At 39.5% G+C, this 25,155-nt stretch overlaps 2 protein-coding genes across 2 annotated transcripts in view; both read left to right on the top strand.

The window, feature by feature from the left end:
- Positions 1-3,378: 3,378 nt before the first annotated feature.
- Positions 3,379-25,155, top strand: part of LOC122656360 (probable pectinesterase/pectinesterase inhibitor 34) — a 28,742-nt gene continuing 6,965 nt past the window's right edge. Inside the window, exon 1 of the mRNA XM_043850851.1 lies at positions 3,379-3,394. The gene's annotated coding sequence lies outside the window, so the exon portion shown is untranslated. The remainder of the gene's footprint in view (positions 3,395-25,155) is intronic.
- Positions 4,054-8,345, top strand: LOC122656372 (phosphatidylinositol 4-kinase gamma 4-like). The gene is made up of 2 exons (XM_043850864.1): positions 4,054-5,594; positions 7,424-8,345. Exons 1-2 carry the CDS (start codon positions 4,212-4,214, stop codon positions 7,799-7,801), a joined length of 1,761 nt encoding a protein of 586 aa, XP_043706799.1. The 5' UTR covers positions 4,054-4,211; the 3' UTR covers positions 7,802-8,345.

Raw genomic sequence — 25,155 nt, forward strand, 5'->3', positions numbered from 1 at the left:
TCTAACATCCGCAGTGAATGGAATCCCATTCATGCGAAAGTGGAAACTCAATTCTTACATTTTTTTTATTATCTAAAAGTAGATTATTAAACTGTAATATCCAATATCCTTACTTTTTTTGCATTATTATACCAAATTGATTTTTTGACAACTTTTCAAATATAAGAGAAGATGCCATCACCAATAAAAAAAAAAAAACTTAAAATTTTTTTTTTTTTTGGTTGAAGGCAATTTCATTGATCAGAACCTCGTGTTATAGCCAAAGCTTCAAGATTACATAAATCTTGAATCCAAGGAATGGAATTGGGTCAGACCGTCTCACACGAACAAGACAAGGCCCTCTGGGCTACGGAGTCAGCTAGGCTATTAATCTCCCTAGGAATATGGTTCACCGAACATATCTCAAAGAGTGACACCAAGTGGCAGATGTCTTGAATAACAGGGGAGACCTCAATAGGGCAAGCCTTTGATGGGTCTTGAATGAGAAGGACCAGATCTCTGTTATCCGATTCAACAAGACTCTGTCGTAGCAATCACCAAGGGCCAGGAGGACTACTCTCCACAAAGCCAATGCTTCACCCACTAGAATATTCTGGAACTAGGTTGGCGAGGACACAACAAGCACGTTGTTACCCCGGTGGTTACGAATGATGAACCCCAAACCACCATTGGTGCAACTTGGCTTCATTGATGCGTCGCAATTAATCTTAAACCACCCTTGCTGGGTGGGCATCATCCATCACTTCTTTCCTCTTTGGCTTGAGCAGTAGGCATCCCAGTAAGCTGTGGTAATGTCTGGGTGAATTCGGTGTGGGCTTTTTGAGCAGCTTCAATGACTTCCATTGGGGACCATGATCTTCTTTTGAAGATGAGATCGTTCCTGACCAGCCAGATATGCCAAGCAATGAATGAAGCTAAACTCGATGTCTCCTTTGCAACTCTATTATTTCCCTGATGAATGGAGCTCCAAGATTGGATCCACCGTTGAAACTTTGGCTCTTCCAACTGAGGCACGATGTAAGAGAGGGAGGACGGAACATAAGTAATTGGATATTAATAAAGTTAGGGAGTAATCATAAAAATAAAAAATAAAAAAAAAAAAGTTAGGGAGTAGATGGAGCGAGCTAAAGAAGACAAATGGACCCACAAGTGAGACCACGAGAGGACAACAATAAAGTTGTCACCTAGTAGCTGTGGTTGAGAGGTAAAATTAACTTAGCCTTCTACGAAAAAAAAACCTTTATTCTATCAGGTCGCAACATACCAACATTAAACAAGGTTGTATAAAAAAATAAGGGAAAAGGAACGCTACCTGGTGCAGGCCTCGGCGTGCTCTTGCGCCCAGATGCACAATGCTGCCCCTGATCTAGGAAGAAAGGATCAGGGGCAGCATCGGTCTTTTTGCATAGGATTGTCTGGGTGTAGTTACATGCCAAGGCACAACATCAGTTAGCATTCTTTTTCCCAAAAAATTAAAGGGAAAATGTTCTCTACATCAGGGTTCAGGCTGCACCCAGATAGATGGGGTGGGCAAAATGATCTCCCCACCCCAGAATGGTTAAAATGACTGCTCCGCCCCACCCCATGGGTCTAGGCGCAAGTACACTACAGTGCAGAGAATATCATCCCAAAATAAAATAATAAAATACTAATTAAAACACTTCGCTATTAAATTGCAATGATCACTTAATAGCGAAAGGACCAAGGGCAGCATCGGTGTTTTTGCACCGGATTGTGTCTGAGTGTACTTACATACCAAGGCACAACAACAGTTAGTATTCTTTTTCCCAAAAAATTAAAGGGAAAATGTTCTCTACATGGGGGCTCAGGCTGCACCCAGACAGATGGGGTGGGCAAAATGATCTTCCCACCCCAGAATGGTTAAAATGACTGTCCCGCCCCACCCCATGTGTCTAGGCGCAAGTACACTGCGATGCAGAGAATATGGTCCCAAAATAAAATAAAATAACACTAATTAAAACAGTTCGCTATTAAATTGCAATGATCACTTATTTTTTTCTGAACTTAATTATTAATAACCTCATTCACACAAAAAGATGAAGTTGGAGTACAAAAGCAAAGGTGACCATATGATATGAACCTTGTCAAACTCACTTCCTAGTTCCTATTTAGCGTCTTGATTCGTATTATTTTGTTAATTAAACAGTTAATTGAGTCTCATTTGCATCAAACCCATGTGGTGAAGGCGTGAAGCAGAAGGCTGAAGACTGGCACGTTTCTCCATATCAGACATCTTTTGTAATCAGAAAATTTAGTGATTCTCCTAAGGGTTTCAATTTATAACTGGAATCGAAATGGACCCGTTTAAAATTGGATTGAATTAATCAGAAAAAAAAAAGATTTGGTTTTAGTTTTAGAAATTGAAATTTCATTTAGTTCGATTTTGGATTTAGAAATATATAAATGTGAGTTTGAATTGAATTGAACAGAATAAAATATAATCCATATAAATTTAACTCAAATGAAACTTTAATCATACTAAACCTTTAAAGGTTACAACACGACATCTAAGATTTTAGTTTTCACTTCGCCTTCCATCTTTGTTATAGACAGAAGAGACGAAATGAAAACTGAAATCTTAGAACTCAGTGTTTTAGATTTTTAATAAATTATTTCACTTAAATTGCATTTCTAATGTGTAAAATTGACTGAAACTCAATAACAAACAAATGAAACCAAACCGATTCATATACTTTTGTATACCAAATTGAAAGAAAACAGAATCGAAAATTCGGAACCAAATCGATTGACACCTTTAAATTTCTAGCAATGGGAAGGGTCGGTCAACGATTTGACTATCCTCCTTAAATTACTGACTACATTTTACCATAAAAACGCGTGGAACCTTCCATGCTTTGACGAGTGCTCAGTGCCTACCGGACGGGTAAACAGAACTTTGAATTTCCAATTTTAGCCATCTCCTTCATCATATATCTCAGTTTCAGTAAATAAGCCAAAGGTTGCCATTTGGCAAAAGAAGGTAAAAAAGTGAAACTTCAAATAGAATCCACGTCAGTAAAATCAAAAGATAACGACCTGTTAACGGCACACGTTAACCTTCAACGGTCGAGTTTTATAGAAACAAAGCGCCGCATCTGGTGCATCCTTGTAATTCTGTTATGGTATAAGGTACTTCGTACCGTACAATGAGAATCCCTTAACAATCTTTAATGATCCAACGGTCTATAAGTCCATTTGGTAAGGTATAGCGCCATCTGTGAGTCTAATTAACGACGTTAGTTATCAGTCTGTCTTGAGGAAGGGGTTCCGTGACTTCCGTCAAAAGTCATGAGATCCTTGCACCTATATATATATATAGCCGAGGGTTAGTTACTCGAATAATTTTTTCTTCGTCTTCTTCTTCTTCTTCTTGTCGCTCTTTCTCTCTCTCGGTCCCCCTCATTTCAGTTTGGTGTCTGGTCTTCGTCGTCTTCGTTTCGTTCCCGAGCAGTAAAATCAGATCTTTTAGGAAGAAAAGGAAAGGCGAATGCGATAACAGCAGTTCTTGTATCCATCTTTTCTGTATTAAAAGCTGCAGTTGCTCGTCTCTTCGTTCTCGGTTCTCTCTTCCTCGGTGAGAATCCTTTCCCTTTTTCAATCTACCTATTTTTTCTTTTCATTTTGCTCAAAGAAAATCCACATTTTCCTTCTCCGTATTTGTAAAACTCTCGTCTCTAACAATTTTTCTTCGATTAATCGATCATTTTGTTTGTAATTGTGTTCAAAGTCTTCAACTCTGAAATCGGTCCGGGAAGCAACCACAGCCCTTTGCTTCTGTCAAAGTTTAGGGGGATTTGTTTCGGGGAGGTGATTTCTCAAGTCTTTGCACCATAATTTTTTCTCTCGGAGGATTTGGGGATCCCTTTAACCGGCTTGATTGGGTTGTCTTTCAATTTTGTGTCAGCCATGGTATTGTAGGATTGGAATTCGGGTTTTCGTTGTTTCTTTTATTTGATCCCCCCCCCCCTTCGCCCTCTTCCTGTACAGTCTTCTCCCTCCTCCCCACTCCGGGGTCCTCTGTTCTTTTTCCCCCCGTAGGTTCTGGGATCATTAGGAAGATATTCTCTTCCAATTCAATGGCTGATAGAATCATGAGAAACTACTAGACGGGTTTTGGGCTTTAGAGCTCCTATTCTAACTTTTAAAGGGCACAAGAAGTCTGCATTTTTTTTTTCGAGTGAAGAAAAAAAATGTCTACAGCTAGAGTTGCTCTTAGCCCCGTTCGCGAGGAGTCTGTACCTGGCTATTTCCATGGCCGATTGGGCACTCGTTCGAGAGAATCCATCCTGATTTATCTAACTGTTGCCGATTCTGTGATTCCAATGCGTGTACTGGAGTCCGATTCCATCGCTTCGGTGAAACTGAGGATTCAGACCAGTAAAGGGTTCGTTGTGAAGAAGCAGAAGCTGGTGTTCGGAGGCAGGGAACTAGCTCGAAACGGTTCTCTCGTCCGGGACTATGGTGTCACTGATGGCAATGTTCTCCATTTGGTTCTCCGGCTTTCTGATCTTCGGGTAATCACAGTTAAGACTGCCTGTGGGAAGGACTTGGAGTTCCACGTTGAACGGTGTAGAAATATAGCATATGTCAAACAGCAGATCGCCAAAAAGGGAAAAAGTTTTCTCGATCTCAAGGATCAGGAGCTGATCTGTAATGGAGAGGAGCTCGACGACCGGAAACTCATTGATGATATATGTAAAAGTAGTGATGCTGTGGTTCACTTGTTGGTTCGGAAGTCTGCAAAAGTTAGGTCCAAACCCGTGGCAAAAGAGTTTGAACTCTCGATTGTGGCATCTAATTCGAATGAGAGGAGAGATTACGATGATGAAGAAGAAGTTGATGGAGAAAACCAGAGGAGCGATGGATCAGAGGAAATCCGTGTGTTTTCAACGAAGTCAACCGAGAGAAATTTCTGTCTGGAACCGGTCATTGTTCATTCGAAGATCAAATTATCCTCGGTGATTAGTGATTTGATTAGCTCCACCTTCGATGGATTGGAGAGTGGACACCAACCTATCAGATCCTCAGAAGGTTCCGGTGGAGCTTATTTCATGCAAGATTCTTCAGGTCACAAGTTTGTTGCTGTTTTCAAGCCAATTGACGAGGAACCTATGGCAGTGAATAATCCTAGGGGGTTACCAATATCTTCTGATGGGGAAGGGTTGAAAAGGGGGACGCTAGTAGGAGAAGGAGCGTTGAGAGAAGTTGCTGCATACATTTTGGATCACCCAAGGAGTGGTCCACGGTCCTTTTCAAGTGAAGAAAAAGGTTTTGCTGGGGTTCCTCCCACGGTTATGGTGAGGTGCTTACATGGGGGTTTTAACCATCCAGATGGATACCAGTTTGCTACTAAGAATGTCAAGATTGGATCCCTACAAATGTTCGTGAAGAACATTGGCAGTTGCGAAGACATGGGTCCTGGGGCTTTCCCTGTGGAGGAGGTCCATAAGATCTCTGTGTTGGATATAAGGTTGGCGAATGCAGATCGACATGCTGGAAATATTCTGGTGGGCAGAGAAGGGGATCAGACTGTGTTGATTCCAATTGATCATGGGTACTGCTTGCCTGAGAATGTAAGTATCTCTTGTATTCCTTTTCGGCTTTTAACTTTTTATCCCTAATATTGGTGCCTCCAGTTCCATCTCTGTGGTTTCCTGCCATTGTTACTATGGAATGTGACTTACATTAGTGTGAGTGTTGTTGTTTGAGGGTTCTCCCTTTTCCGTAAGTTTTTAGATTATGTTCTAGATATTGTTTTGGTTGATGTTTTTGAAATGTCTCAGCTTTTTTTTTTTCTACATTGATGTCTCCCTTTTAACGTCCTTAAAAATGGCCCTGTATCTTGATAGCCGATACCTTTTTTCAATCGGAGATGCAGTTTACAGACTGCATCCTTTTGGATGACGATGATGTAGACACTGAATTGTGGATGGAGGTGCGTGTTTCACCACATGTACCTACAGATGGCAAATGTATTTGGTGTGATTAACCCTCACATAGTTTAGTGATTGAATCCCTGGAAACTTCTTGAATCATTTTTCTGTGGTATGTTTTTGAGCTAAAATAGGCTGTTTCTTCCACTCTCTAAAGAAATGTGATTGTCCAGGTGGCCACTCAAAATCTCTCTTTGGTTGTCCTAGATTGTTGTTGAAGGTAGATTTGATTTTTCCTAGCCAATAGATAGCTGAAAACAAAATATTTTCATTTATCCTGCATCTGAGACATGATCAAGTAGTTTGACATAATGAGAAGCAAAAAAGTTCATTATTGTTTGGTTGGCTGGAGAGGATTTGTAGCAAAATATTGCACTTACCACATGTGATGTTTGGTGCTTTCTCACATCCCTCTTACTTTTTGTATCATATGTCAATTCCCTCAACTAGAAGGAACAGAGGGCTAAATTTTTTACCTGTTATGCTTACTCATAAACATAAGAACTCTGGTTTATTGGAAAAATAGGTTTCTTTACAAGTTTGTGTGGATCTGACCATTAGGTGAAGTACTATGAAAGACATTCTTTTTGGATATTCGGATTTTTTTTCTTTTAGATTTGTCGGGTTTGCCATTCATCTTGCAAGGGAAACCTTTCGTTATGTTACTTCGATTATTAGCAAGTTGACTGCCGGCTCATTTTTTTCCCTTTTTATTTTTGTTTTTGTTTTATGGGCTGGGGTTGTGGTGTATAAGATTTATAGATGTGCAGGTATCAGATTTATAGGGTTTTCAATGTCAAAGAGAGAAGAAAAGCAGGCGGATAGGGCTGTTCTCGATGAATACAATTTAGATTTGAATATCAACCATAATAACTCTCTCTCATATGTGTGATTGTGTTTTTCCTGTGTTGCAAGGGAAACCTTTCGTTATGTTACTTCGATTATTAGCAAGTTGACTGCCGGCTCATTTTTTTCCCTTTTTATTTTTGTTTTTGTTTTATGGGCTGGGGTTGTGGTGTATAAGATTTATAGATGTGCAGGTATCAGATTTATAGGGTTTTCAATGTCAAAGAGAGAAGAAAAGCAGGCGGATAGGGCTGTTCTCAATGAATACAATTTAGATTTGAATATCAACCATAATAACTCTCTCTCATATGTGTGATTTGTTTTTCCTGTGTTCCTGTGCTTGATTAATTAACAACTTCAGCCACAATTGTATTATGTTCTATTTCTTCTCTTGCAACTTGAGCCACAATTCCATTTTGTTCTATTTGTTCCCTTGGGATTGGATTTCGTTTGAACCGACGTTTGTCATTGAAACTCACCTTGATACATGCTATTCCATGTGCAACGTAACCCTCCTGATGTATCTTCATGCCCCTCCCCCCCCCCCCCCCTTTCTCAATGTAGTGTCTGTTGTGAAATTCTTATTTTTTCCTCATGAGAACCGCCTTTTGCTCTTTTGCCAGTTTGAAGATTGCACATTTGAATGGCTCTACTGGCCGCAAGCTCAGGAATCTTACACCCCTGAGACTGTTGAGTACATTAGATCAGTGGATGCTGAAAAAGATATTGCTCTTCTGAAGTTCTATGGGTGGAACATCTCACGTGAATGTGCCCTCACCTTCCGCATATCTACCATGCTTCTGAAGAAGGGAGCTGAGAGAGGGCTCACTCCCTTTTCTATTGGAAGCATCATGTGCAGAGAGACCTTGAAGAAAGAGTCTGTGATTGAGAAGATTGTCCATGAAGCCAGGGATACTGTGTTACCGGGAACGAGTGAAGCTGCATTCCTCGAATCTGTCTCTCAGATCATGGATTGCCACCTTGATGAGCTCACCATATAATAGGCATATAGATTGTGTAGGTATATGTGTATATGTGCATATGTTATAGTACATATCCAATCTTTGAAAGGATTGCAGGATGTTTATGTGGATTGGCTGCTGGAATTTGGAACCCCACCACCCACCATATTTGTTCATACATCTAGTTTAGGGCAAAAACTGCCACGAGAGGTGAGAGTAACCTCTTCTATTGCTAGTGTTTGGATTTGGATATCCCCCATCTCCTTCTCAGTTTGAAGGTAGATGTGCACTGTCCTCCAGGTTCAAGGATTGCAAGAACTCTGGTGTGTTGCAGGAGCCGATGTCCAATATGAACAACCTCTCTCTGTTCTTCACTTTGCTTGATACTTTTCTGAGCGAGCAAGTCATTGAGGCTGTTGTAGTTTCAGTTGTTTCAATTAGGCTTCCTACCTGGAAGGACTGCTCATTTCTCTGTCTTTGTAATTTCTTAAGGAAGCTTTTGTTACTAATCTCAGAAGGTTCGCCTTAGAAATTGGATAAGTGGACATGGTTTTTGGCTACTAATGAAGTAAGCATGTTTCTACCACACACAAAAAAAAAGAAGAAGTTAAGCATGTTATCAACACGATCCATTGTGTTTTGAGCAGGGTTTTAGAAAAGTGGATCGAAATGGTCAATCCGGGATTGCTTTGAGAAGGCCTTGAAAGTAGAGGAGCTATTGGCTTCAAGTAAACAGTTGGGTTCTACTTCCAGACCAAGTTATACTGTCGTTAGCACCTCACGACAATGTCCCTCTATAAGCAGCACCTCTCGTCCTACTGCTCCCCAACGTGTTGATGATAAAGGCAAAGCTCCTATGGGACGTAATGAACCGGTCACTTGTTGCTACTCTCAGGAAAAGTGACATATTGCTAAAGACTACCCACACAAGAAGAAGACCATCAACGTGGCTGAAAATAAGAATCACGATGATGATGAAGAAAAGGGCTTATAAGCTTATCTTGTCAACGATGATGAAGAAAAGGGCCTTTATGTTTATCCTGCCGATGATGATGATGATGTGGCTAATTACTTTGAATACTTGGGTAATGATACAAAATGCATTCATGTGATGATTCAAGAGGTTGTTACCCGGCCAGAAGTCCAGCCTTCCCCATCCATCAAAGAGCTGTTGTCCGCCTACAAGTTCGAGCCACCCATTGAGGATGATCTTTAGAAGCTTGATCCTGATTTGAATGACCATTCCATGATCTTTAGCCATTCATCGAAGATGAATAATTTCAAGTCGGGGAGAGCTGATGCAGCATCAAAGCCCAACATTCGTAGGAAGAAGAAGAACAAGCCCCACTGACCCATTGAGTAGTTAGTTAGGGTTGGCCCTTGGCCCCCATACTTAGTTTGCTTAGTATTTGTTTACATTTGCTATACTTAGTTTTATTTTTATGTTTTTAATTGAGCCTGTTCAAATTGGTTGCATCCAATTGGTTCAATTTAAGTGAAATGATCCTATTGGCTGATAGGGTCTTAAATCCCATTGGCTACTTAGGAATCTTTCTAAATTTCGATGTTTTAATTGTTTTAAGTCACTTCGACATCGTTATACCCGCACTCCTTACCCCCCCCCCCCCCCCCCCCCCCCCCCCCCCCCCCCCCCCCCCCCCCCCCCCCCCCCCCCCCCCCCCCCCCCCCCCCCCCCCCCCCCGACTACCCATTTGGCCTAATGACCCATTTATCTTGGATCCACCCATTTAACTATTTGACCCATTTAACTTAAAGGACCCAAGCCCATTTTCTATAAATAAGACAAAGGGGGAGAAGGATTCATTTTCATTTCTTCTCCCATCTAGCCTAAATCGTGGAAGAGCGAAAGAGGAGAGAAAGGAGAAAGAAGAAAGAAGAAAGAAGGAAAGAAGAAAGAAGGAAGGAGAAAAGGAGGAAGAAGGGTGGAGAATCTTGGTTGGAGGTTTGAAGATCACTTCTTGGAGCCTCAACATGGAGCCTTCTACCTTGGGGCGGGTAAGCCATTCAATCCCATCTCTTTTCTTCTATTTTGGGTTTTGGGGTTTGGGAAATGGGAGAAATTCGACCTAGGGTTCTCTTGGAACCTAAGGAATCGATGGAACCTCTAAACCTAGACTATGGTGGAGTTATTTCACTCCATTACAAGCCCTAAGCCTAAGTAATCTCTTTCCATTTAAGAAATTTAAGGTTTCTACCATATTATGTCCTAATTTAGGTTCTCTTTGTTTTCTCTTAAATCCATGGGATTACATGGACCTAATGAGGTCTTAGAACCCTAATGGACCTAGGAGGAAGCTTTCTTGAAGCCTCCTACCTTTAAACCCCTTGGAAAATGAATCCCTAGTGAGAAACCCTTCAATTTTTGGTTCGCGGGTATGTGGTTTTACACTCGGATTGATTCGCCGAAACCACATCCGCATCCGACCTTGACTAAAACTATCCTAAGCCCTGGTTAGCTAGGATTTACATGTGGTTTTAGACCCGCAAGAAACCACCCCGAAATTACCTCCCGAAAAAGGCCCCCGTGAAGCTCGGATTTACACTCGGATTCGCCAAACCACATCCGCATCCGACCTTGACTAAAACTGTCCCTGGGCCCCTGGTTTCCTAGGATTTACACTCGGATTCGATTTTGAAACCACATCGCATCCGACCTTGACTAAAACCGTCTCTGGGCCCCGGGTTTCCTAGGATTTACATGTGGTTGCGAATTTGGGCATGAAACCACACACGCAACCACTTCACTTCGAAACCTTATACTTAAATGATTAATGGGAGACCTTTGGGGATCCGTCCCTTTACTTAATTAATCCTGTTTGCACTCTTTATTTAGGTTTAAAGTTTTCATCTTGTGACGTGTTACTTGATTTCGCGACAACTCATAACATCGGGCATAACACATATTGTGAGTGGGTTTGGTTGTTTGGGCTTGATATTATTATTGCATTGTATATTATGTCATCATTATAAATTATTAAGCATGCTTGCGCATATTGCATACTTTTATATATGAATGTTATGATGTTAATTGGAGATGCTTTACTTTGATGGGTCTCAGGTGCCGGTGGCATCCCCATCCCCTCACCGGCTCAGTGGAGAGCTAACCCCTCGTGTACACAATTTTTAGATTTTGATGCAGTACGGAGGAGCCGAAAGTCGTGTTAGAGGAACATGGCAACGGTGTCCTTGTGACAATTGTGCCTACGGGCCGTGAGAATTCTAGGGACTTGTTCCCTTTGTTTATTTTAGGGCGTAGGCCCATGTATAAACATTTATGTTATACCCTTGTTGATCATTATTAGATGGTAATGAAAAATGGATTAACTACTGATTTATCATCTAGGCTTTGATCATCTTGTAACTATTAATTTTATACGCTGCAAAACTAGTGATCATTTGGAATGTAATATTTTTCTTTCCGCACTCGATATTATATTGTTTTAATATTAGTTATGACGTATGCGTGGGACACGTATCGTGATCTGGCAGCTAGTAGGATGACAAGCGCGTCCTAGTCACCCCTTATAATGTATTTTATCCCTTGTTGGGATGGGGGCGTGACACTTCCACGATTGTAGAAGGGGATTAAGTTGTAATTCTATTCAGCCAAAGAATTCTATTCCAAGGCTGAATTGAGCTTAGCCTTTTGGTCCTATTATATATATTAATAAAAGAAATCAGAGAACTCGACTTGAACCCCCTGCCCTAGATCCATCTCTAAACCCTAGATGCCCTCACTCTCATCTTTCCCAAAACCCGAAACCCTAATTTTCTATTTTTACTTCCATTCACCTAAATATCATTAGACAGCTCATTGTTAGCTCTCCTATACCTGCCTAGTTTTACCATATAAGATACATCCCCATTGCCTTAACTCTAACCCTAAAATTGATCTAAAACTTCAATTTTGCCCCCATCGAACCAGCAGCTCTTCAGATCCTGGTTGTCTGGCTCCTACTAGGTCTCCTACCTATCTAGGACTACATTAAGTGGTATTTGAGCCATGATTGAAGATGGCAATGTAGTGCTGCCACCCCCACCTGATCCTATGGCTGTTATAATGGAGATGCTCCAAAAGTTATCGGCTGATCAGAAGACTATACAGACTGAACAGAGGGTTTTTAATGATAAAATATTATGGTTAGAAGAACAGAGGAATATCCTCTTAGGGACAACAACAATCCCCTAGAAGAAGACATGTATCAAATTAATTCAGAGGTGCACAGAACCCTGGGCAGGGATGGTAATTACAAAGATAGATCTAAGGATTACAGAGATCGATCCAGGGATCACTGAGATCACAGTGATAGGTGCAGGTATGACAGAGATCGACAAGAGAAGACAGGGACAGAAATAGAGAATACCCTCGTAGGCCTAATTTTGAAAAATACTTGAGATCTTACTTCACTACAGATGAAGTTCCTAATCGACGTTATGATACACAAAAGGTAAAGCTCGAGCTAATGGTATTCGATGGAAACCATGATCCTCAGGTATTTTACGATTGGTTTGCTGCCCTTGATGACGACTTTGACTGGTATGACTTGCCTCAAGATAGGAAGATGAAATTGGCAAGTACCAAACTGGTTGGCCCCGCCTGAGAGTGGTGGCGAACTACAGAAAGGGACATGGAGCTTGATGGTCACGCACCCACTAGGTGGGCTGATATGAGGTATGATTTGAGGGAGAAGTACTTGCCCAGGCATTACAGGACCAATTCAACTCTCTACGTCAAGGGACCATGACTGTATCTGAGTACATGCAAAAGTGTGATGCTCTTTCTACTCGTATTGGCACTAGAGAGAGTAGCACACAGATGTTATCTAGGGCAGATCTAGATCTTTGAACAGAAACTAGGGTTACGGATCTACACACCGATTTCGGAACTGATGCATACTAATTGCAAATACTGTGTGTCAATGAAAATGATATCTGGTAGCTAGATCTCTTAGTTTATTGAATGAGAAACTCTAAAAAATCACATATTTTTACAAATATTTATTTCCTTTTTATTCCGTTTTCTAGGATTTCAACTGATTCCAGTCCAACCTATCAACATTTCTGTTCTATTGAAAAGGGCAAAAAAAAAAAAAAAAAAAAAAACTGAGTGGCCGTGTTTGGTTTTTCCTAGGAAATCAAGAGAGAATAAACAGCATTCTATCATTGTTGTTTGGCTTGTCAAATAATTATAGTTAGCTAGTTCTTTATCATTTTGTTAGGAGGAAAGTTTAGGTCAGGTATAAGATAATTTTTTTCCCATTCTTTTCCCATATAATGTATGATACACCCTTTCCTAAAAGAAAATATTTTTCTTCCTCACGTAAGCAACCAAATAAATTCATCTCTGATTTCACTTAATTTTCCTCTCACATCATGAGGGAAAAGCAACTAGACATAACCCTTTATGTTTTCACATAAATACCCTTGTACAGGAAGTTTCTACTTGGAATTGGATTGTGGATAAATCTGTAATCTTATGGTTATCTGGTTTAGCTTCTCAAGCGATTTTAGACCATAGGATTATATATCTTCCGGACAATGATGTACAGCTTTAATCTTTTTTTCATATATTTCTTTTTCATATTTAAAAAAAATAAATAAATAAAACAACTTGACATAACCCTAACCTCCCAAACTTGGGAGTTGTATTGTGCACCCCATAGCCATGGGCTTAGTTAGAAAATACCTGTTTTATGTGTCCCAGCACCGTTTGATTGGATTTTTTTTGTTAAATTATGAAAAAAAAATGTATAATGTATGAATTCTTATTGAACAAGTATGATGTGCAATACATATTAGGTAAAAAAAAATTAATTATTGTTGTTTTCTCTATCTTTTCAATGGCCAGCGAAGGCATCTCCACCAAGGATTTTAAACTCATAACTGGGATGGAATCAGTCTAAAAGATCCTAGAATTGGCCCCTCAGATATGAATAGAATAGTAGGGATCTGATCCTAAAAACCCTAGAATTGGCTTGCTATAAATTAAATGACTGGATCCCAATCCAAATCAGCTGCTCTGAAATGATCTGGATACCAATCAAAATTGGCCGATTGATTCGAATCTGATTTTTGAAACCATGATTTATTTCTTCATCCTCTCTCTCTCTTGGAGCCTAATCCTCTCTTTGAAAAGGTTGAAGAAGAGGAAGTGAACACGCCAAAAACAACATAAGCCTCTGCCCTTGAGCCTTAGGCCTCAATCAAAAAAATTTGTATTATTGATGAATACATATTAGAAATCGTTTCATGAATGAATGTAGGACAGATATTTGAATGCTGCTCGTTTGGATTAGCAAGGGATTTGGTATATCGACATTATCTAATAAAACCTTGGGATGAGAGATCTCAAGAAGAGGCATAGAAAAAACCCAAAACTTTTGGTCCAATAGTACTAATTACAAGTTGCTCATAACTTGATGATTTTTGCCATGACTGCTGAGATATGTTGGTTGATTCCGTAAGGAGATATATAAATGAGAAAGTAGGTAGGTAGGTATACCTCCTCATACACTTAATATAACATATAAGTTTCGACTATGAGATTGATGCCGTGGGCTTTGATATTCTTCAGTTTCAAAGCTCTTTTGTTGCCTGTCTGTTTTGCTTTATTCCAAGGTCGTCTAATGTGGTTGCAGACTCTTTGGCCCGGTCGACCTGTCGGTTGAATCATCGATGGATTGGCCAGTTTCCACTTTGTGGTTTCTGAATCTCTGTGAGAAAGAAACCACTGCTTGTAATGACTCTGGTTTTCAATGAATCTTCTTTCAACCAAAAAAAATATATATATAACATATAAGTAGTGTAACCATGAAAGGTGGATAAATATATGATTCTCGGGGTATCTTTCCTTCCTTTTTCAAATAAGAAAGATTATTAAATTAAACCTGAGTCTTGATTCTAGGGTAGGGTTGATTATATACAAGAATTTGAGAATTAGTGTAGTGTGTACATGAAACAATCTATGAAGTTTTTAAGATCCATGGGCCATTAGTTTTTATGGGACATGAAAGAACACCCATGCATGGGCCATCATGACCCAACACTGAATACTACTGCTGCTGCTGCTACTACTACTACCCCATTCGAGGTTTTTTGACTCTATTTGCTAAGATGATGAAATCTTTGGTTGGTCATTTTTGAATGCCATCTAACTTAAGGGACCAAAATACCTTCTCAAATCACCTAGGTTGGCTTCATCTTTGTTTTTCATTCAGGTATTGGTTGAGGGTTGAAGCCTGAAGGTGAGTAACTCCCATTAATTATGACTTCTGGATCAGGATAGAACCGGCCCCCATTGGATGGGTAACTTTCGGACACGAGAATTGAAGTGTGAAGGCGAAGGAAGGACAAGAAAGAAAAAGAGGGAAAGAGGAGGACAAGAGATGGAATCACATCAATCTGCCTTCTTGCAACACTGCAGTTGTGCAGCAACTGTTGTTGTTGTCGGGACGACAATCAACAAGGAAAAGAAGACTAGAAAGAAACTTGTGGCACAAGTAAAAGTAAAAGTAGTAATTTTTAACTTTTTTATTTGTTTTCCATGTTTTGTGGGGACCTCAAACCCCAAATTTCAAACCTAAAAAAAAAAAGGGTCCCATGTTCCCCATCATTCCCATCCCATTTAAAAGACCACCATGTCCATGAGAGAGATTATTAGACCATAAAGAAAGAAAGCTTCTTCAATCCTCAGATCATCTCAGACAAAACTATCCAAACTTAAAATCACACTTAAAACCCACCCCAATTTTCCTTACCCAGCCTCAGACTTGACCCAAAATAGAACTTCAACTTCAACTTGTCCAACAGGGTAGGGTAGGGTAGGGTAGGGTCTTCTCATTATTTCTCTCATTATAATACTGACCCTTTCTTCAATCTTCACCACTACACAACAACAACAACAGAATATAAATTGAAGACTTATTAGTGTGTCTATCTTTTCTCTCACGCCCTCACACACTCTCTCTCACTCCTAGTGTCCTACTTTCTCTGTCTCTCCCTCTCTGTCTCTCTGTTTGTGTCTCTCGTTTGATTGAAGAGGAAGTAGGACTTTACCAAAAATAAATAAATTTGAAGAGGAAGTAGGGGATCGATCGAAAAGGGAACAAAAAAAGGGAAGGGAACTAACAAGAATCAAACAAGCCATGAATCATCATCATCATCATCATCATCATCATCATAATCATCATCACCACAAACCAGAGAGACCTCCACCAACAGGGCGGGGGAGGACGAATTTCGCATCATGTATAGTAGCAACGATCTTCTTGATCTTCGTGGTGATAGTAATCCTTATCGTCTTCTTCACCGTGTTCAAGCCCAAGGATCCCAAGATCGCTGTAAGCGCCGTCCAGCTCCCGACTTTCTCCATATCCAACGGCACCGTCAACTTCATTTTCTCTCAGTACGTGACTGTCAGGAACCCCAACAAGGCCGTCTTCACTCACTACGACAGCTCCCTTCAGCTGATCTACTCCGGTAAGCAGGTGGGTTTCATGTTCATCCCCGCCGGCAATATCGACGCCGGTCGTACTAAGTACATGTCCGCCACCTTTTCTGTCCAGTCCTTCCCTCTTACCACGACGGCACCGACTATGATGACGGCGGAGAATGCGGTGCCGACCATCACCACCGGATTCGATGGATTCAGGATGGGACCCACCCTGGAGATTGAGTCGAGGATCAGAATGGCTGGTAGGGTAAGGGTTTTTCGTTTCTTCACCCATCATGTAGAGGCCAGAACTGGCTGCAGAGTCGCCATTACCGTCAGTGATGGATCCGTTCTAGGGTTTCATTGCTGACGACTTCTTCATCTTCTCTTTCGATTTTTCTTGTGTTACTGATTTGGGTGTTCAATTTGAATTTGAATCCCCAATTTCGTTGAAGTGGAGGAACTGTAAAATATTAACAGGAAAAAAAAAAAAGAGATATGGTTTTTTGTTTTTCTTCAAATTCTCAATTTCATGATTAAGTAACTACGTATCTGATCCTTTTCCAAAACAGAATCCTGGATCTTTTTCTCCTCCAGCTCATTTCTGCGTTGTTTTCAGTACTAATTTGGCCCCAAAAAAATTACATTTTTTTTCTTCCATGGGAGTGTCTAGTTAAGTTTTGAGTTGCTTCTTTGAAAAGGTTTAATCTTTAGAAATAGTGAATAGCGATTAAAGTGAGGACACTTCTGAGTAGAAATGTGTGATCAAATGGGAAAGAGAAAGACAGCGTTGAATTCAAGCTTTTAGTGGTTGAATTCAATTGTTGAATAGGAGTCTTGGGTCTGAAGCGATGCTCTCCTCCTCCACTGTCTCAAATCACAATCATGGGAGGGAAGGGAGTTCCAATTCCCAAACGTACCAATCAATGTTCAGAGACCAAAAACTCAAAAAGTAGCGTAAAATGCGGCATTATCTAAGCGGAACTGTCTTCCCATTATCCTTTCCTTCTACCTTTTCCTTTGTTGTTGTTGTTTTATTCTTTTTCCATTAAAAAGTGCTCTCTCTCTCTCTTGTTTTCCTCCCCACTTGGATTTCTGCAGTTGCGTATCGTCTGGGTTTTTGCAGTTGCAGTTCATGTGGAGGTCTCACCTGGTTGAAACTTGAAAGAGACCAATACACTCTACAGGGGAAAACAAAAATGGGAGTGTGTGGACTGTGGTTGTTTTGTTGGTCCCCTACCTCCCCCAATCATAGTATCTATGGATTTCAGGCTCAATGCGTCTTTTAGCCTCTTAGGCCCGTTTGTTAATAAGGGGGACTTAGGTGGGGTGGCATTTTAAAATCCTACCTAAGCTCCCACCCATCCTATCCAAATACCTATCAAAATAGTGTGACTTTAGTTACTATTTATGGAAAAGTAATTTCATCTCAACATTTTCATTTCAACAAAATTTCACCAACATGTGGGTTCCATTTTTACAATAATCCCGTTCTGTTTTTCCCTCTAAACAAATGGGGCCTTGGTTTGAAAATTTGGATCTGATCTATCTCAATTTTGTCTGATCTAGATCAATTGTATATGGAAATTGGTGTTTTTTGCCCCCTCGATTTCCATTGGTTCTAATCCAATTCTAATTGAAGATGGGATTGAAATCGGTCGGGACTGATCTGGATCTTGATTCCTGTTTTTTAAACTGCTTCCATCACCAATTATATATTGGAGGTACTCTTTTTTTATTCCTATAAGGGTTTTAAAACGTGTAATCGATTATGGAAGTGGTCAGTGCCAATCGGCTTGAATCGGACTAGAAAGCCGATGAATATTCCAATGATTTTGGTGTTTTTATTGAAGGAATCAGCCTGAAATGAGCAATTCTTGTTTTGATTCATCGATTCTTAAATCCTGTATAAAATGTTACAAAAAATGTTTTAAGCGTGTATGATGTCAATATAAGACGGCAATAACATGTTAATCTCTCTTCCATAAATAATACTAAAACATGGTGACAGATTTAGGATCTTATGAGAATTAAGAAGAGTGAACAAATGAAATTAATTTGAATCTGAATCTGCCATTATTAGAGGATCTTTTAAAATCAAAATTCTCTATGAAAACAAATTAAAAATAATTATGCATTAATTTAAATAATAGATGGGAGTGTCTGAATGACATCTCTATAGGTGCATTTAGAATGACTTCTTTTTACTGTTAATTCTCTTATTCCCAAATGTTCTTTAAGAAATCAATAAAAACGATTTTCAAAAATAATTTGATAGTGATATATCATTAGTCATTATCAAAATGTGTCATTTGCATTATTAGAATGCATGTAAAATGACATTATTATCCTATTTAAAAATTGTGTTATACTAAAAATGCAAAAAAAATAATGTTACAAGTTATTTGACACCTAAAGGGGGATGTCTATAAGAAAATCCCAAGTATAGGAATATGTGAAAAAGTTCTTTGTGGGACGAGCATGGCCCCGTGCGCCCATGAGGCCACATTTCCACCTTTCATGGTATAGGGGGGGGGGGGGTTGGTCATTTTGCTTCCTATGTCTTGGAATCGGGTGCTACAATTCTACACCCCCTTCCCCTCAGGAAACATTTCCCTTATATATATTTACGTAAAGGTGTAATTTGTTGTGACCAAAACAATGAATTAAGAAGTTATAACCTTCTTTTGATTGTCTTTTTTTTTCTTCTTACTTGTAAAAGATATTTAAGGCAATGATAACAAAGGGTTTTCATACAACTTGAATGTGACTTATAATTATGAGCTCTCATTGTATTACATGAAATGACCAAAGATTTATTTGCATTGAAAAAAAAATGTGTTAATCGTAAAAAGGCAAAAAAGTAAGGTTAAATGTGAATCTAGATTTTTGGCTCACTATGTAGATGTTGAAAGGAATAAATATGCAAGCGCTAATTCGGCATCAGTTGTCTCATCTAGTCAATCTCATCCTACACAAGAAGGAGCTTGTTTGTATAAATCAGGGTTTGAAAATCGGATCTGATCCGCATTATAGGTCTATTAGGATTGGAATTGGTAAGGCCGATCACGATTTTGGCTGATTTGGATCGGACCGATCTTATACATAAGCTAGGGTTTAGTGGTTTAGGGGAGTTTTTTTTGCCAATTTCCACCAAATCTGGTCAGATTGGAATCGGCTGGGACCGATTCAGATCCCGATTCCTGTTTTCTAAACCTTGGTACCTAAGGATTACGAAGATTGCGGGTTTGTTTTGGCATAAGCATTGGTGATGGGCTGATGGCTACAGCCTGCCATCATAATATATCATTAGGGTTCAAGGAATCGGGATAAAATCGGTCCAGACAGGAATCAGCAGTAGGTCATTTATGATTGATTCTTGTCGATTCGGATCGGAATTGGCGGCACCGATTTATATCCCTGCCGATTCCCATCTCGTTTATATCAATCGTGTGGGCTGTCAAACTAGGCTTGAAGGAAGCCGTTAAGTAGTACTATAGAGTTTTATGCTTTGGCGTAATGGTCTGTAAGAGGTGCAAATTTCACCCAGCGAACCCGAGCCTTCCCTGAGCCCAGGCTCTCTGCCTGGGCTGGGTTTTTCAGATCCGATGTTGGGCTGAGATAAGGGAACCTAGGGTTGGGCTGGGGTTTTAAAAAAAACACAGCCCAGCCTGACCCTGTTGCATACTTGCACCCCTACCTGTAACTCTGTAAACCTTCTGTAGTTCTGTGCACATGGGCATACGCACACCAAAATGGAAAAGCTTTACTGCTAAATTAATGAAATATTCTCTCCAAATTAATATCATTGGTTCCTTCACTCGAAAATTTAATAGTCCCACATCTATTAATAACTTGTTAATATATAACATAAACTGTAGTTGCAAGGATGTAGATCCTATCCAATGGGGTGCCCATCCAGTGAGCATCCAACTGCTGGGCGGGAGTCGGGATGCGTGCAGGCAGCCATCCCGGCACCCACCCAACCATTGTTTGGCTCACTGGGCACCCAGCCTCATTGGAGAGGATCCCGATTTGTTGTTTCTATTGGCGTCAGGCTCCACTCCAGCGACCCCCATCGCACAGGGAGTGCCCAATTAGGCATCCAATGGCTGGGTTGATTTACGCGTGCATAGATTGGGCTCCTCTCTTATGACCCCAGCGCCCAGGGCGTAGCCAGAGAAGCATCCAACGACGCTGGGCCACTGGGTGCATGGGGATGTGTGTCTACGTGGGGATTGGCGTGCATCCCGGTGTGCCCAGCAACCTAGCACAGTTGGATGCCTCCCTGGGCGTTGGGCTCGCAAGAGAGGGGCCGAGGCACACAGCTATTGGATGCCTCATTGGGCACTCCCTTGAAAGGAGCCGGATCCTCGCTATTGATTGCCTTCATTAGAAACCAATCCAACGGTTCAAGAGATTAGACCCTTCATGTGACTAACGAATTGATGGATCGATCCTTCAGGCAATTAGATCACGAGATGATCCTTGTATGATAGTAAGGGTGTCAATTGATTCGATTTAAAAAACAAAATGTAGAAATCAAAATCGAACCAAACCGAGAATGACTACAAACATAACGTAACCATGTAATGTGGAGGTCATAGTTTTTTTAGTTCATGATATCAGATTTGTGGCATCAGATCTGTTATTGTTCATGACTGATATCGGTTCGAATTGCACCCCAAAAAAAGGAAATCGATTTGAATAGGCCAAAATAAAAAATTATCACCTTTTTTGTTTTTTCTAGATAGATAAGAAGAGGGAAGATGTGAACAGAAAAATTTGAACCCCAAGAGTTCCTAGTAGCAATGACCTTTTACGCATTATAAGCTATCAAATGCGAGAAGTGATCAGCTGGTGGAATTTTATTCATTACCAAGGGGTAAAAAAATAATTTTATAATAAAAATGTCCAAAAACCCGACCTTAATAACCTAAATGCCACCTAGCTAAATCATGGTTTCTTTTGTTTGTTTTTTTTTTTTTTTTTTTTGCTTAATTATTTATGTGGTGCATTCGTTTCTATTTTACTATGAACCATGTATTGTCCTTTTCGACATCTATATAAATGCATCATACTTTTGAGTTGTAATCTTGCTTCATTCTTCTAATTTCATGTAAAATCAGATGTAAGCAAGCATAATGGAGTTATCAATTCAATTAAAATTAATTAAGAGCTGAGATATTGGTTTAAGGGATGTGTAGAGATGTTAGAAATTAAATTATAGAACTATAAAAGTCTTATACCTTTATGGGTTTGTAAGTTTGTTCGTACATATTCTTTCTTAGTGCCTTCGATCTTTTGTTTCAAGGATATCTCTATTTAATGTCTTAAGGTTTGAATTCGAGACCCTCCAACATAACGGATAAATGGTCTTTGAAAATTCCAAATTGAATGTTTTAAAAAAGGGTTGGGGATGAAGGGGATGCCGCCATCTATAGGGTTTGTCTAGCTAATTGGAGTGAAGTGGATAAAGAAAAATGTGTGCGTTGGATATGCATTGCCGCACTAGAGAGGATCTGAATCGTCCATTCTATCCAGTAGCCACTAGCTAGTAAGCAGCGAATAAGGTATTGGCATCGGATCGGTCACATTGATCGATTTATATCAGTATCATTGGTATCAATAAAAAAAAAATGGTATTTTTTTAATCTATCAATTTGGACCGATATTGTCCAATACGTATCGATAATATATCAGCATTGCCAATTATTGATATCGATACCGATACCGATACTAATAAAAACATGAAATAAATCCAGCATGCAAACCCGCAAAAAGTTAGCACCAAACATGTGGCTCTCGGCTTATTCAGTTGGTGTTCATTGTGATTCCGCTTTTATTGGAGAAGTTTCAGCAAGGTCTTGGTGGAATTGGATTGCTACTCCTTAATCAAGCAGATCTCCTCTTCTGATCCTGAGATTGCCATTGAGAGTATCTATCATGATATTGTGCAGCTTCAGAAATCTTTTGTTGAATGTTCATTTTCTTTTGTTTCAAGGTCTGTCAATATAGTGGCTGATTCCTTTGCCAGGTCAGCCCTTTCGATTGAGTCTGTGATTGTTTGGCCTCTTACCTCTCGTTAGCTTCTCCGTCTTTGTGAGCCTGAAGCAAGTGTTTGTACTGACTCTTTGATTCAATGAAATTTCTCCTTATCAAAAAACAAAAAAAAAAAAAACATGTGGCTCCAAGGATGAATGGTTCAGACAGACTACAGTGTAATGTAGGTGTTTACATTCAAAGAATAGCATTAATGGTATTTATTGTCATAGTAGGGAGTAGGGCGACCCATGAATATGCATTTTATGTGGGGGTTGCGGCGTGCGGCGTGCGGCGTGCGGCGTGCGGCGTGCGGGGTAGACTACATAGAGAGTAGAGTGGGAGACATCGTGGGGCTATCGCTGTTACTAACAACCACTTTAACTTGACTTTCATTTTATTTTTGGTAAGAACTTGACTTTCATTCATGGTTAATTTTAGTGCACGTTATCGGATTGGGTATCGGTCATTTTGAAAATCGATTTCATATTGATATAATATTGGTTTGGATCGATCATATTTGATAAAATTGTCCTTGATTTCTCTTTAAAAAGAGAGGATTTTTATTTTATTATTTTTTTATTTCTTATCCGCTTTATATCATCGATACGATATCAACACGATATCGAGATTGATCACTGCCAACACCGTTACATATCATTCAATATGGGGGATACAATTTCAACACCTCAAAGCATGCTTTCATTGGTCTTGTTTCATTTACGTGAATCAATTGGTTTGGCAGTTTTATTGGAGATACAATATGTAAGAAATAGAAATCGAATAATAGTCATGGCTTTAAAACAGAAAATGAATCAAATTGGTTTAGTTTTATTCGGTTCTTATTCAGTTTCGTTTCATTCTTATACGATCTCAGTAATTTGATTTAAGTGAAAATAAAGATTTAGAAATTGTATATCTTTCAAATTTTTTTTTCTTTCTTTCTTTGGTGGCCGGCAACAAGGATTTAGAAATTGGTATTAGGACTCTATCGGTCTTAGTTGTACTGATATGGAGCAACTGTATTGATCCATATTGAGCCGATTCCAAATTTTAAAAATCACATTTTTACCTAAAATCTTTGCAATTTAGTTGATACATTGATACCGTATCAATCTAGTATTATTAACGAATGCGCCAAATACCGATAAATATCGGCCCCGATACAATTGATACGATACTTAAACCCCTGGGTAGCATTTCAATCAACTAAATCTTGGAATCTATTAATTAATATTCACCACATGCTGGGTTGGTGACTGTGGAATTACCTGTTAAGCCACTCGGCAGTGACATGGTCAGGTCAGCCTTTATTCTCTTTAATCCCTCTTGGTAAAGGACCTTTCTGCATTGGATTCTTAGATTATTTTTTTTTTGAAGTCATATTTTCCTTTCAACCATGGTGAAAATTTCTCAACCTTAATCAGTGTTGAATCACCCTAAGGCATGAATAGGGCCGATTGATTTCCTTCACTGTAGGTGAATGGAAACACTTTAAATTTTTTTTTTTTTGGGAAAGAGAACCCCACCCAACTTCACCTGGTTGCACAACGCATGTTGCCCCTATACCCTAATACAAGGGCACATGAAATGATCGTCGCAGTTCTGATCATTTTTAGGATTCTAGGGCTGTGGCAGTCATTTAGCACGCCCTTGTGTCAGGGCGCAGGGGCAACATTCTTTCTCTCTATTTTTTTTTTGTTATCTACCAACTTAATATTACTCCATGAAATTTTGACTACAGCTTCTACAAAGTGGGAGAAAGTTTCGATTGGAGAGGGGAGACGGGGGAATACCTTAAAACACAAGATGAAATGACTAGGATTTACATAGGAGTGCCACAACCCTAGTCATTTCCGGGTTTCCACTTTCTAGGGGTGTGACGCTGTGACGGTCATTTTATACGCACTTGTGTCAAGGCCCAGGGGCAGCGTTCTTTATCTCTATGTTTTTTTTTTTAATCTACCAACTGAATTTTACTTCATGAAAATTTGACTAATTAAAGCTTTTACAAAGTGGGAGAAAGTTTTGGTTGGAGAGGGGAGAGGGGGGAAATACCTTAAAACACAAGATGAAAAGGCAGAAAATTCAAAAGTGGGAGAGAGTTTTGGTTGGAGAGGGGAGAGGGGGTTGAATACCTTAAAACACAAGATGAAAAGGCAGAAAATTCAAACCAGTTATCTTTTAGATGCCTGCACTAGCAGGTACCAACCAACTGCACTAGATTGCCTTTAATTTAGGTTTTATTGATTTTGAGGGGTTGAGGAGATTTACCACCCAAATTCCATGTTAAAAACTCTTTTTACTTTTGCTTTTACTTTTCCTTTTCCTTTTCCTTTTCCTTTTCCTTTCCAACTTTGATAACGCGTAACTAAAGTTGTATCTAGAGAAGAAGTTAGAAAGCCTTCCTTATAAGTTGGTTCTAGAGATTAAAGTAGAGAGAGTTCATGACGTCAAAGATTATATCTTTTGTTCTTATGCTTTGTTCGCATAATGTTGTTTTTATTACTTAAATCTCTACATAATTTTTTTTTTCTATGAAAAAATGATATATGCACTAATACTGCATATTCTCTCTTCTCCTTCACACTCTCTTAACACTTTTTTCTCATCAATTCTGTGCTCATATATAAAGTAAAGTGTGAGCCAATCTCTTCTATGTCTACATTGAGTTGGTGTGAGAGATACTCATACACACGGGCCGCATGTAGATCCTTCTCTCTCTCTCTTTCTCTCTCTTTTGTAATATAATGGAAATCCTACTGTCATCATGAGACAGGACATCGGGATTGAATTGATCCGTATCAATTAGGTATCAGTATCGATCACATTATCGATACAATACAAAGGTGGTATTTTTACCGATCTGATCTGAATTTTTTTTTATTTTTTCAAAGTT

The sequence above is a fragment of the Telopea speciosissima genome, chromosome 1 (assembly GCF_018873765.1).
Source record: "Telopea speciosissima isolate NSW1024214 ecotype Mountain lineage chromosome 1, Tspe_v1, whole genome shotgun sequence".
Taxonomy (NCBI): domain Eukaryota; kingdom Viridiplantae; phylum Streptophyta; class Magnoliopsida; order Proteales; family Proteaceae; genus Telopea; species Telopea speciosissima.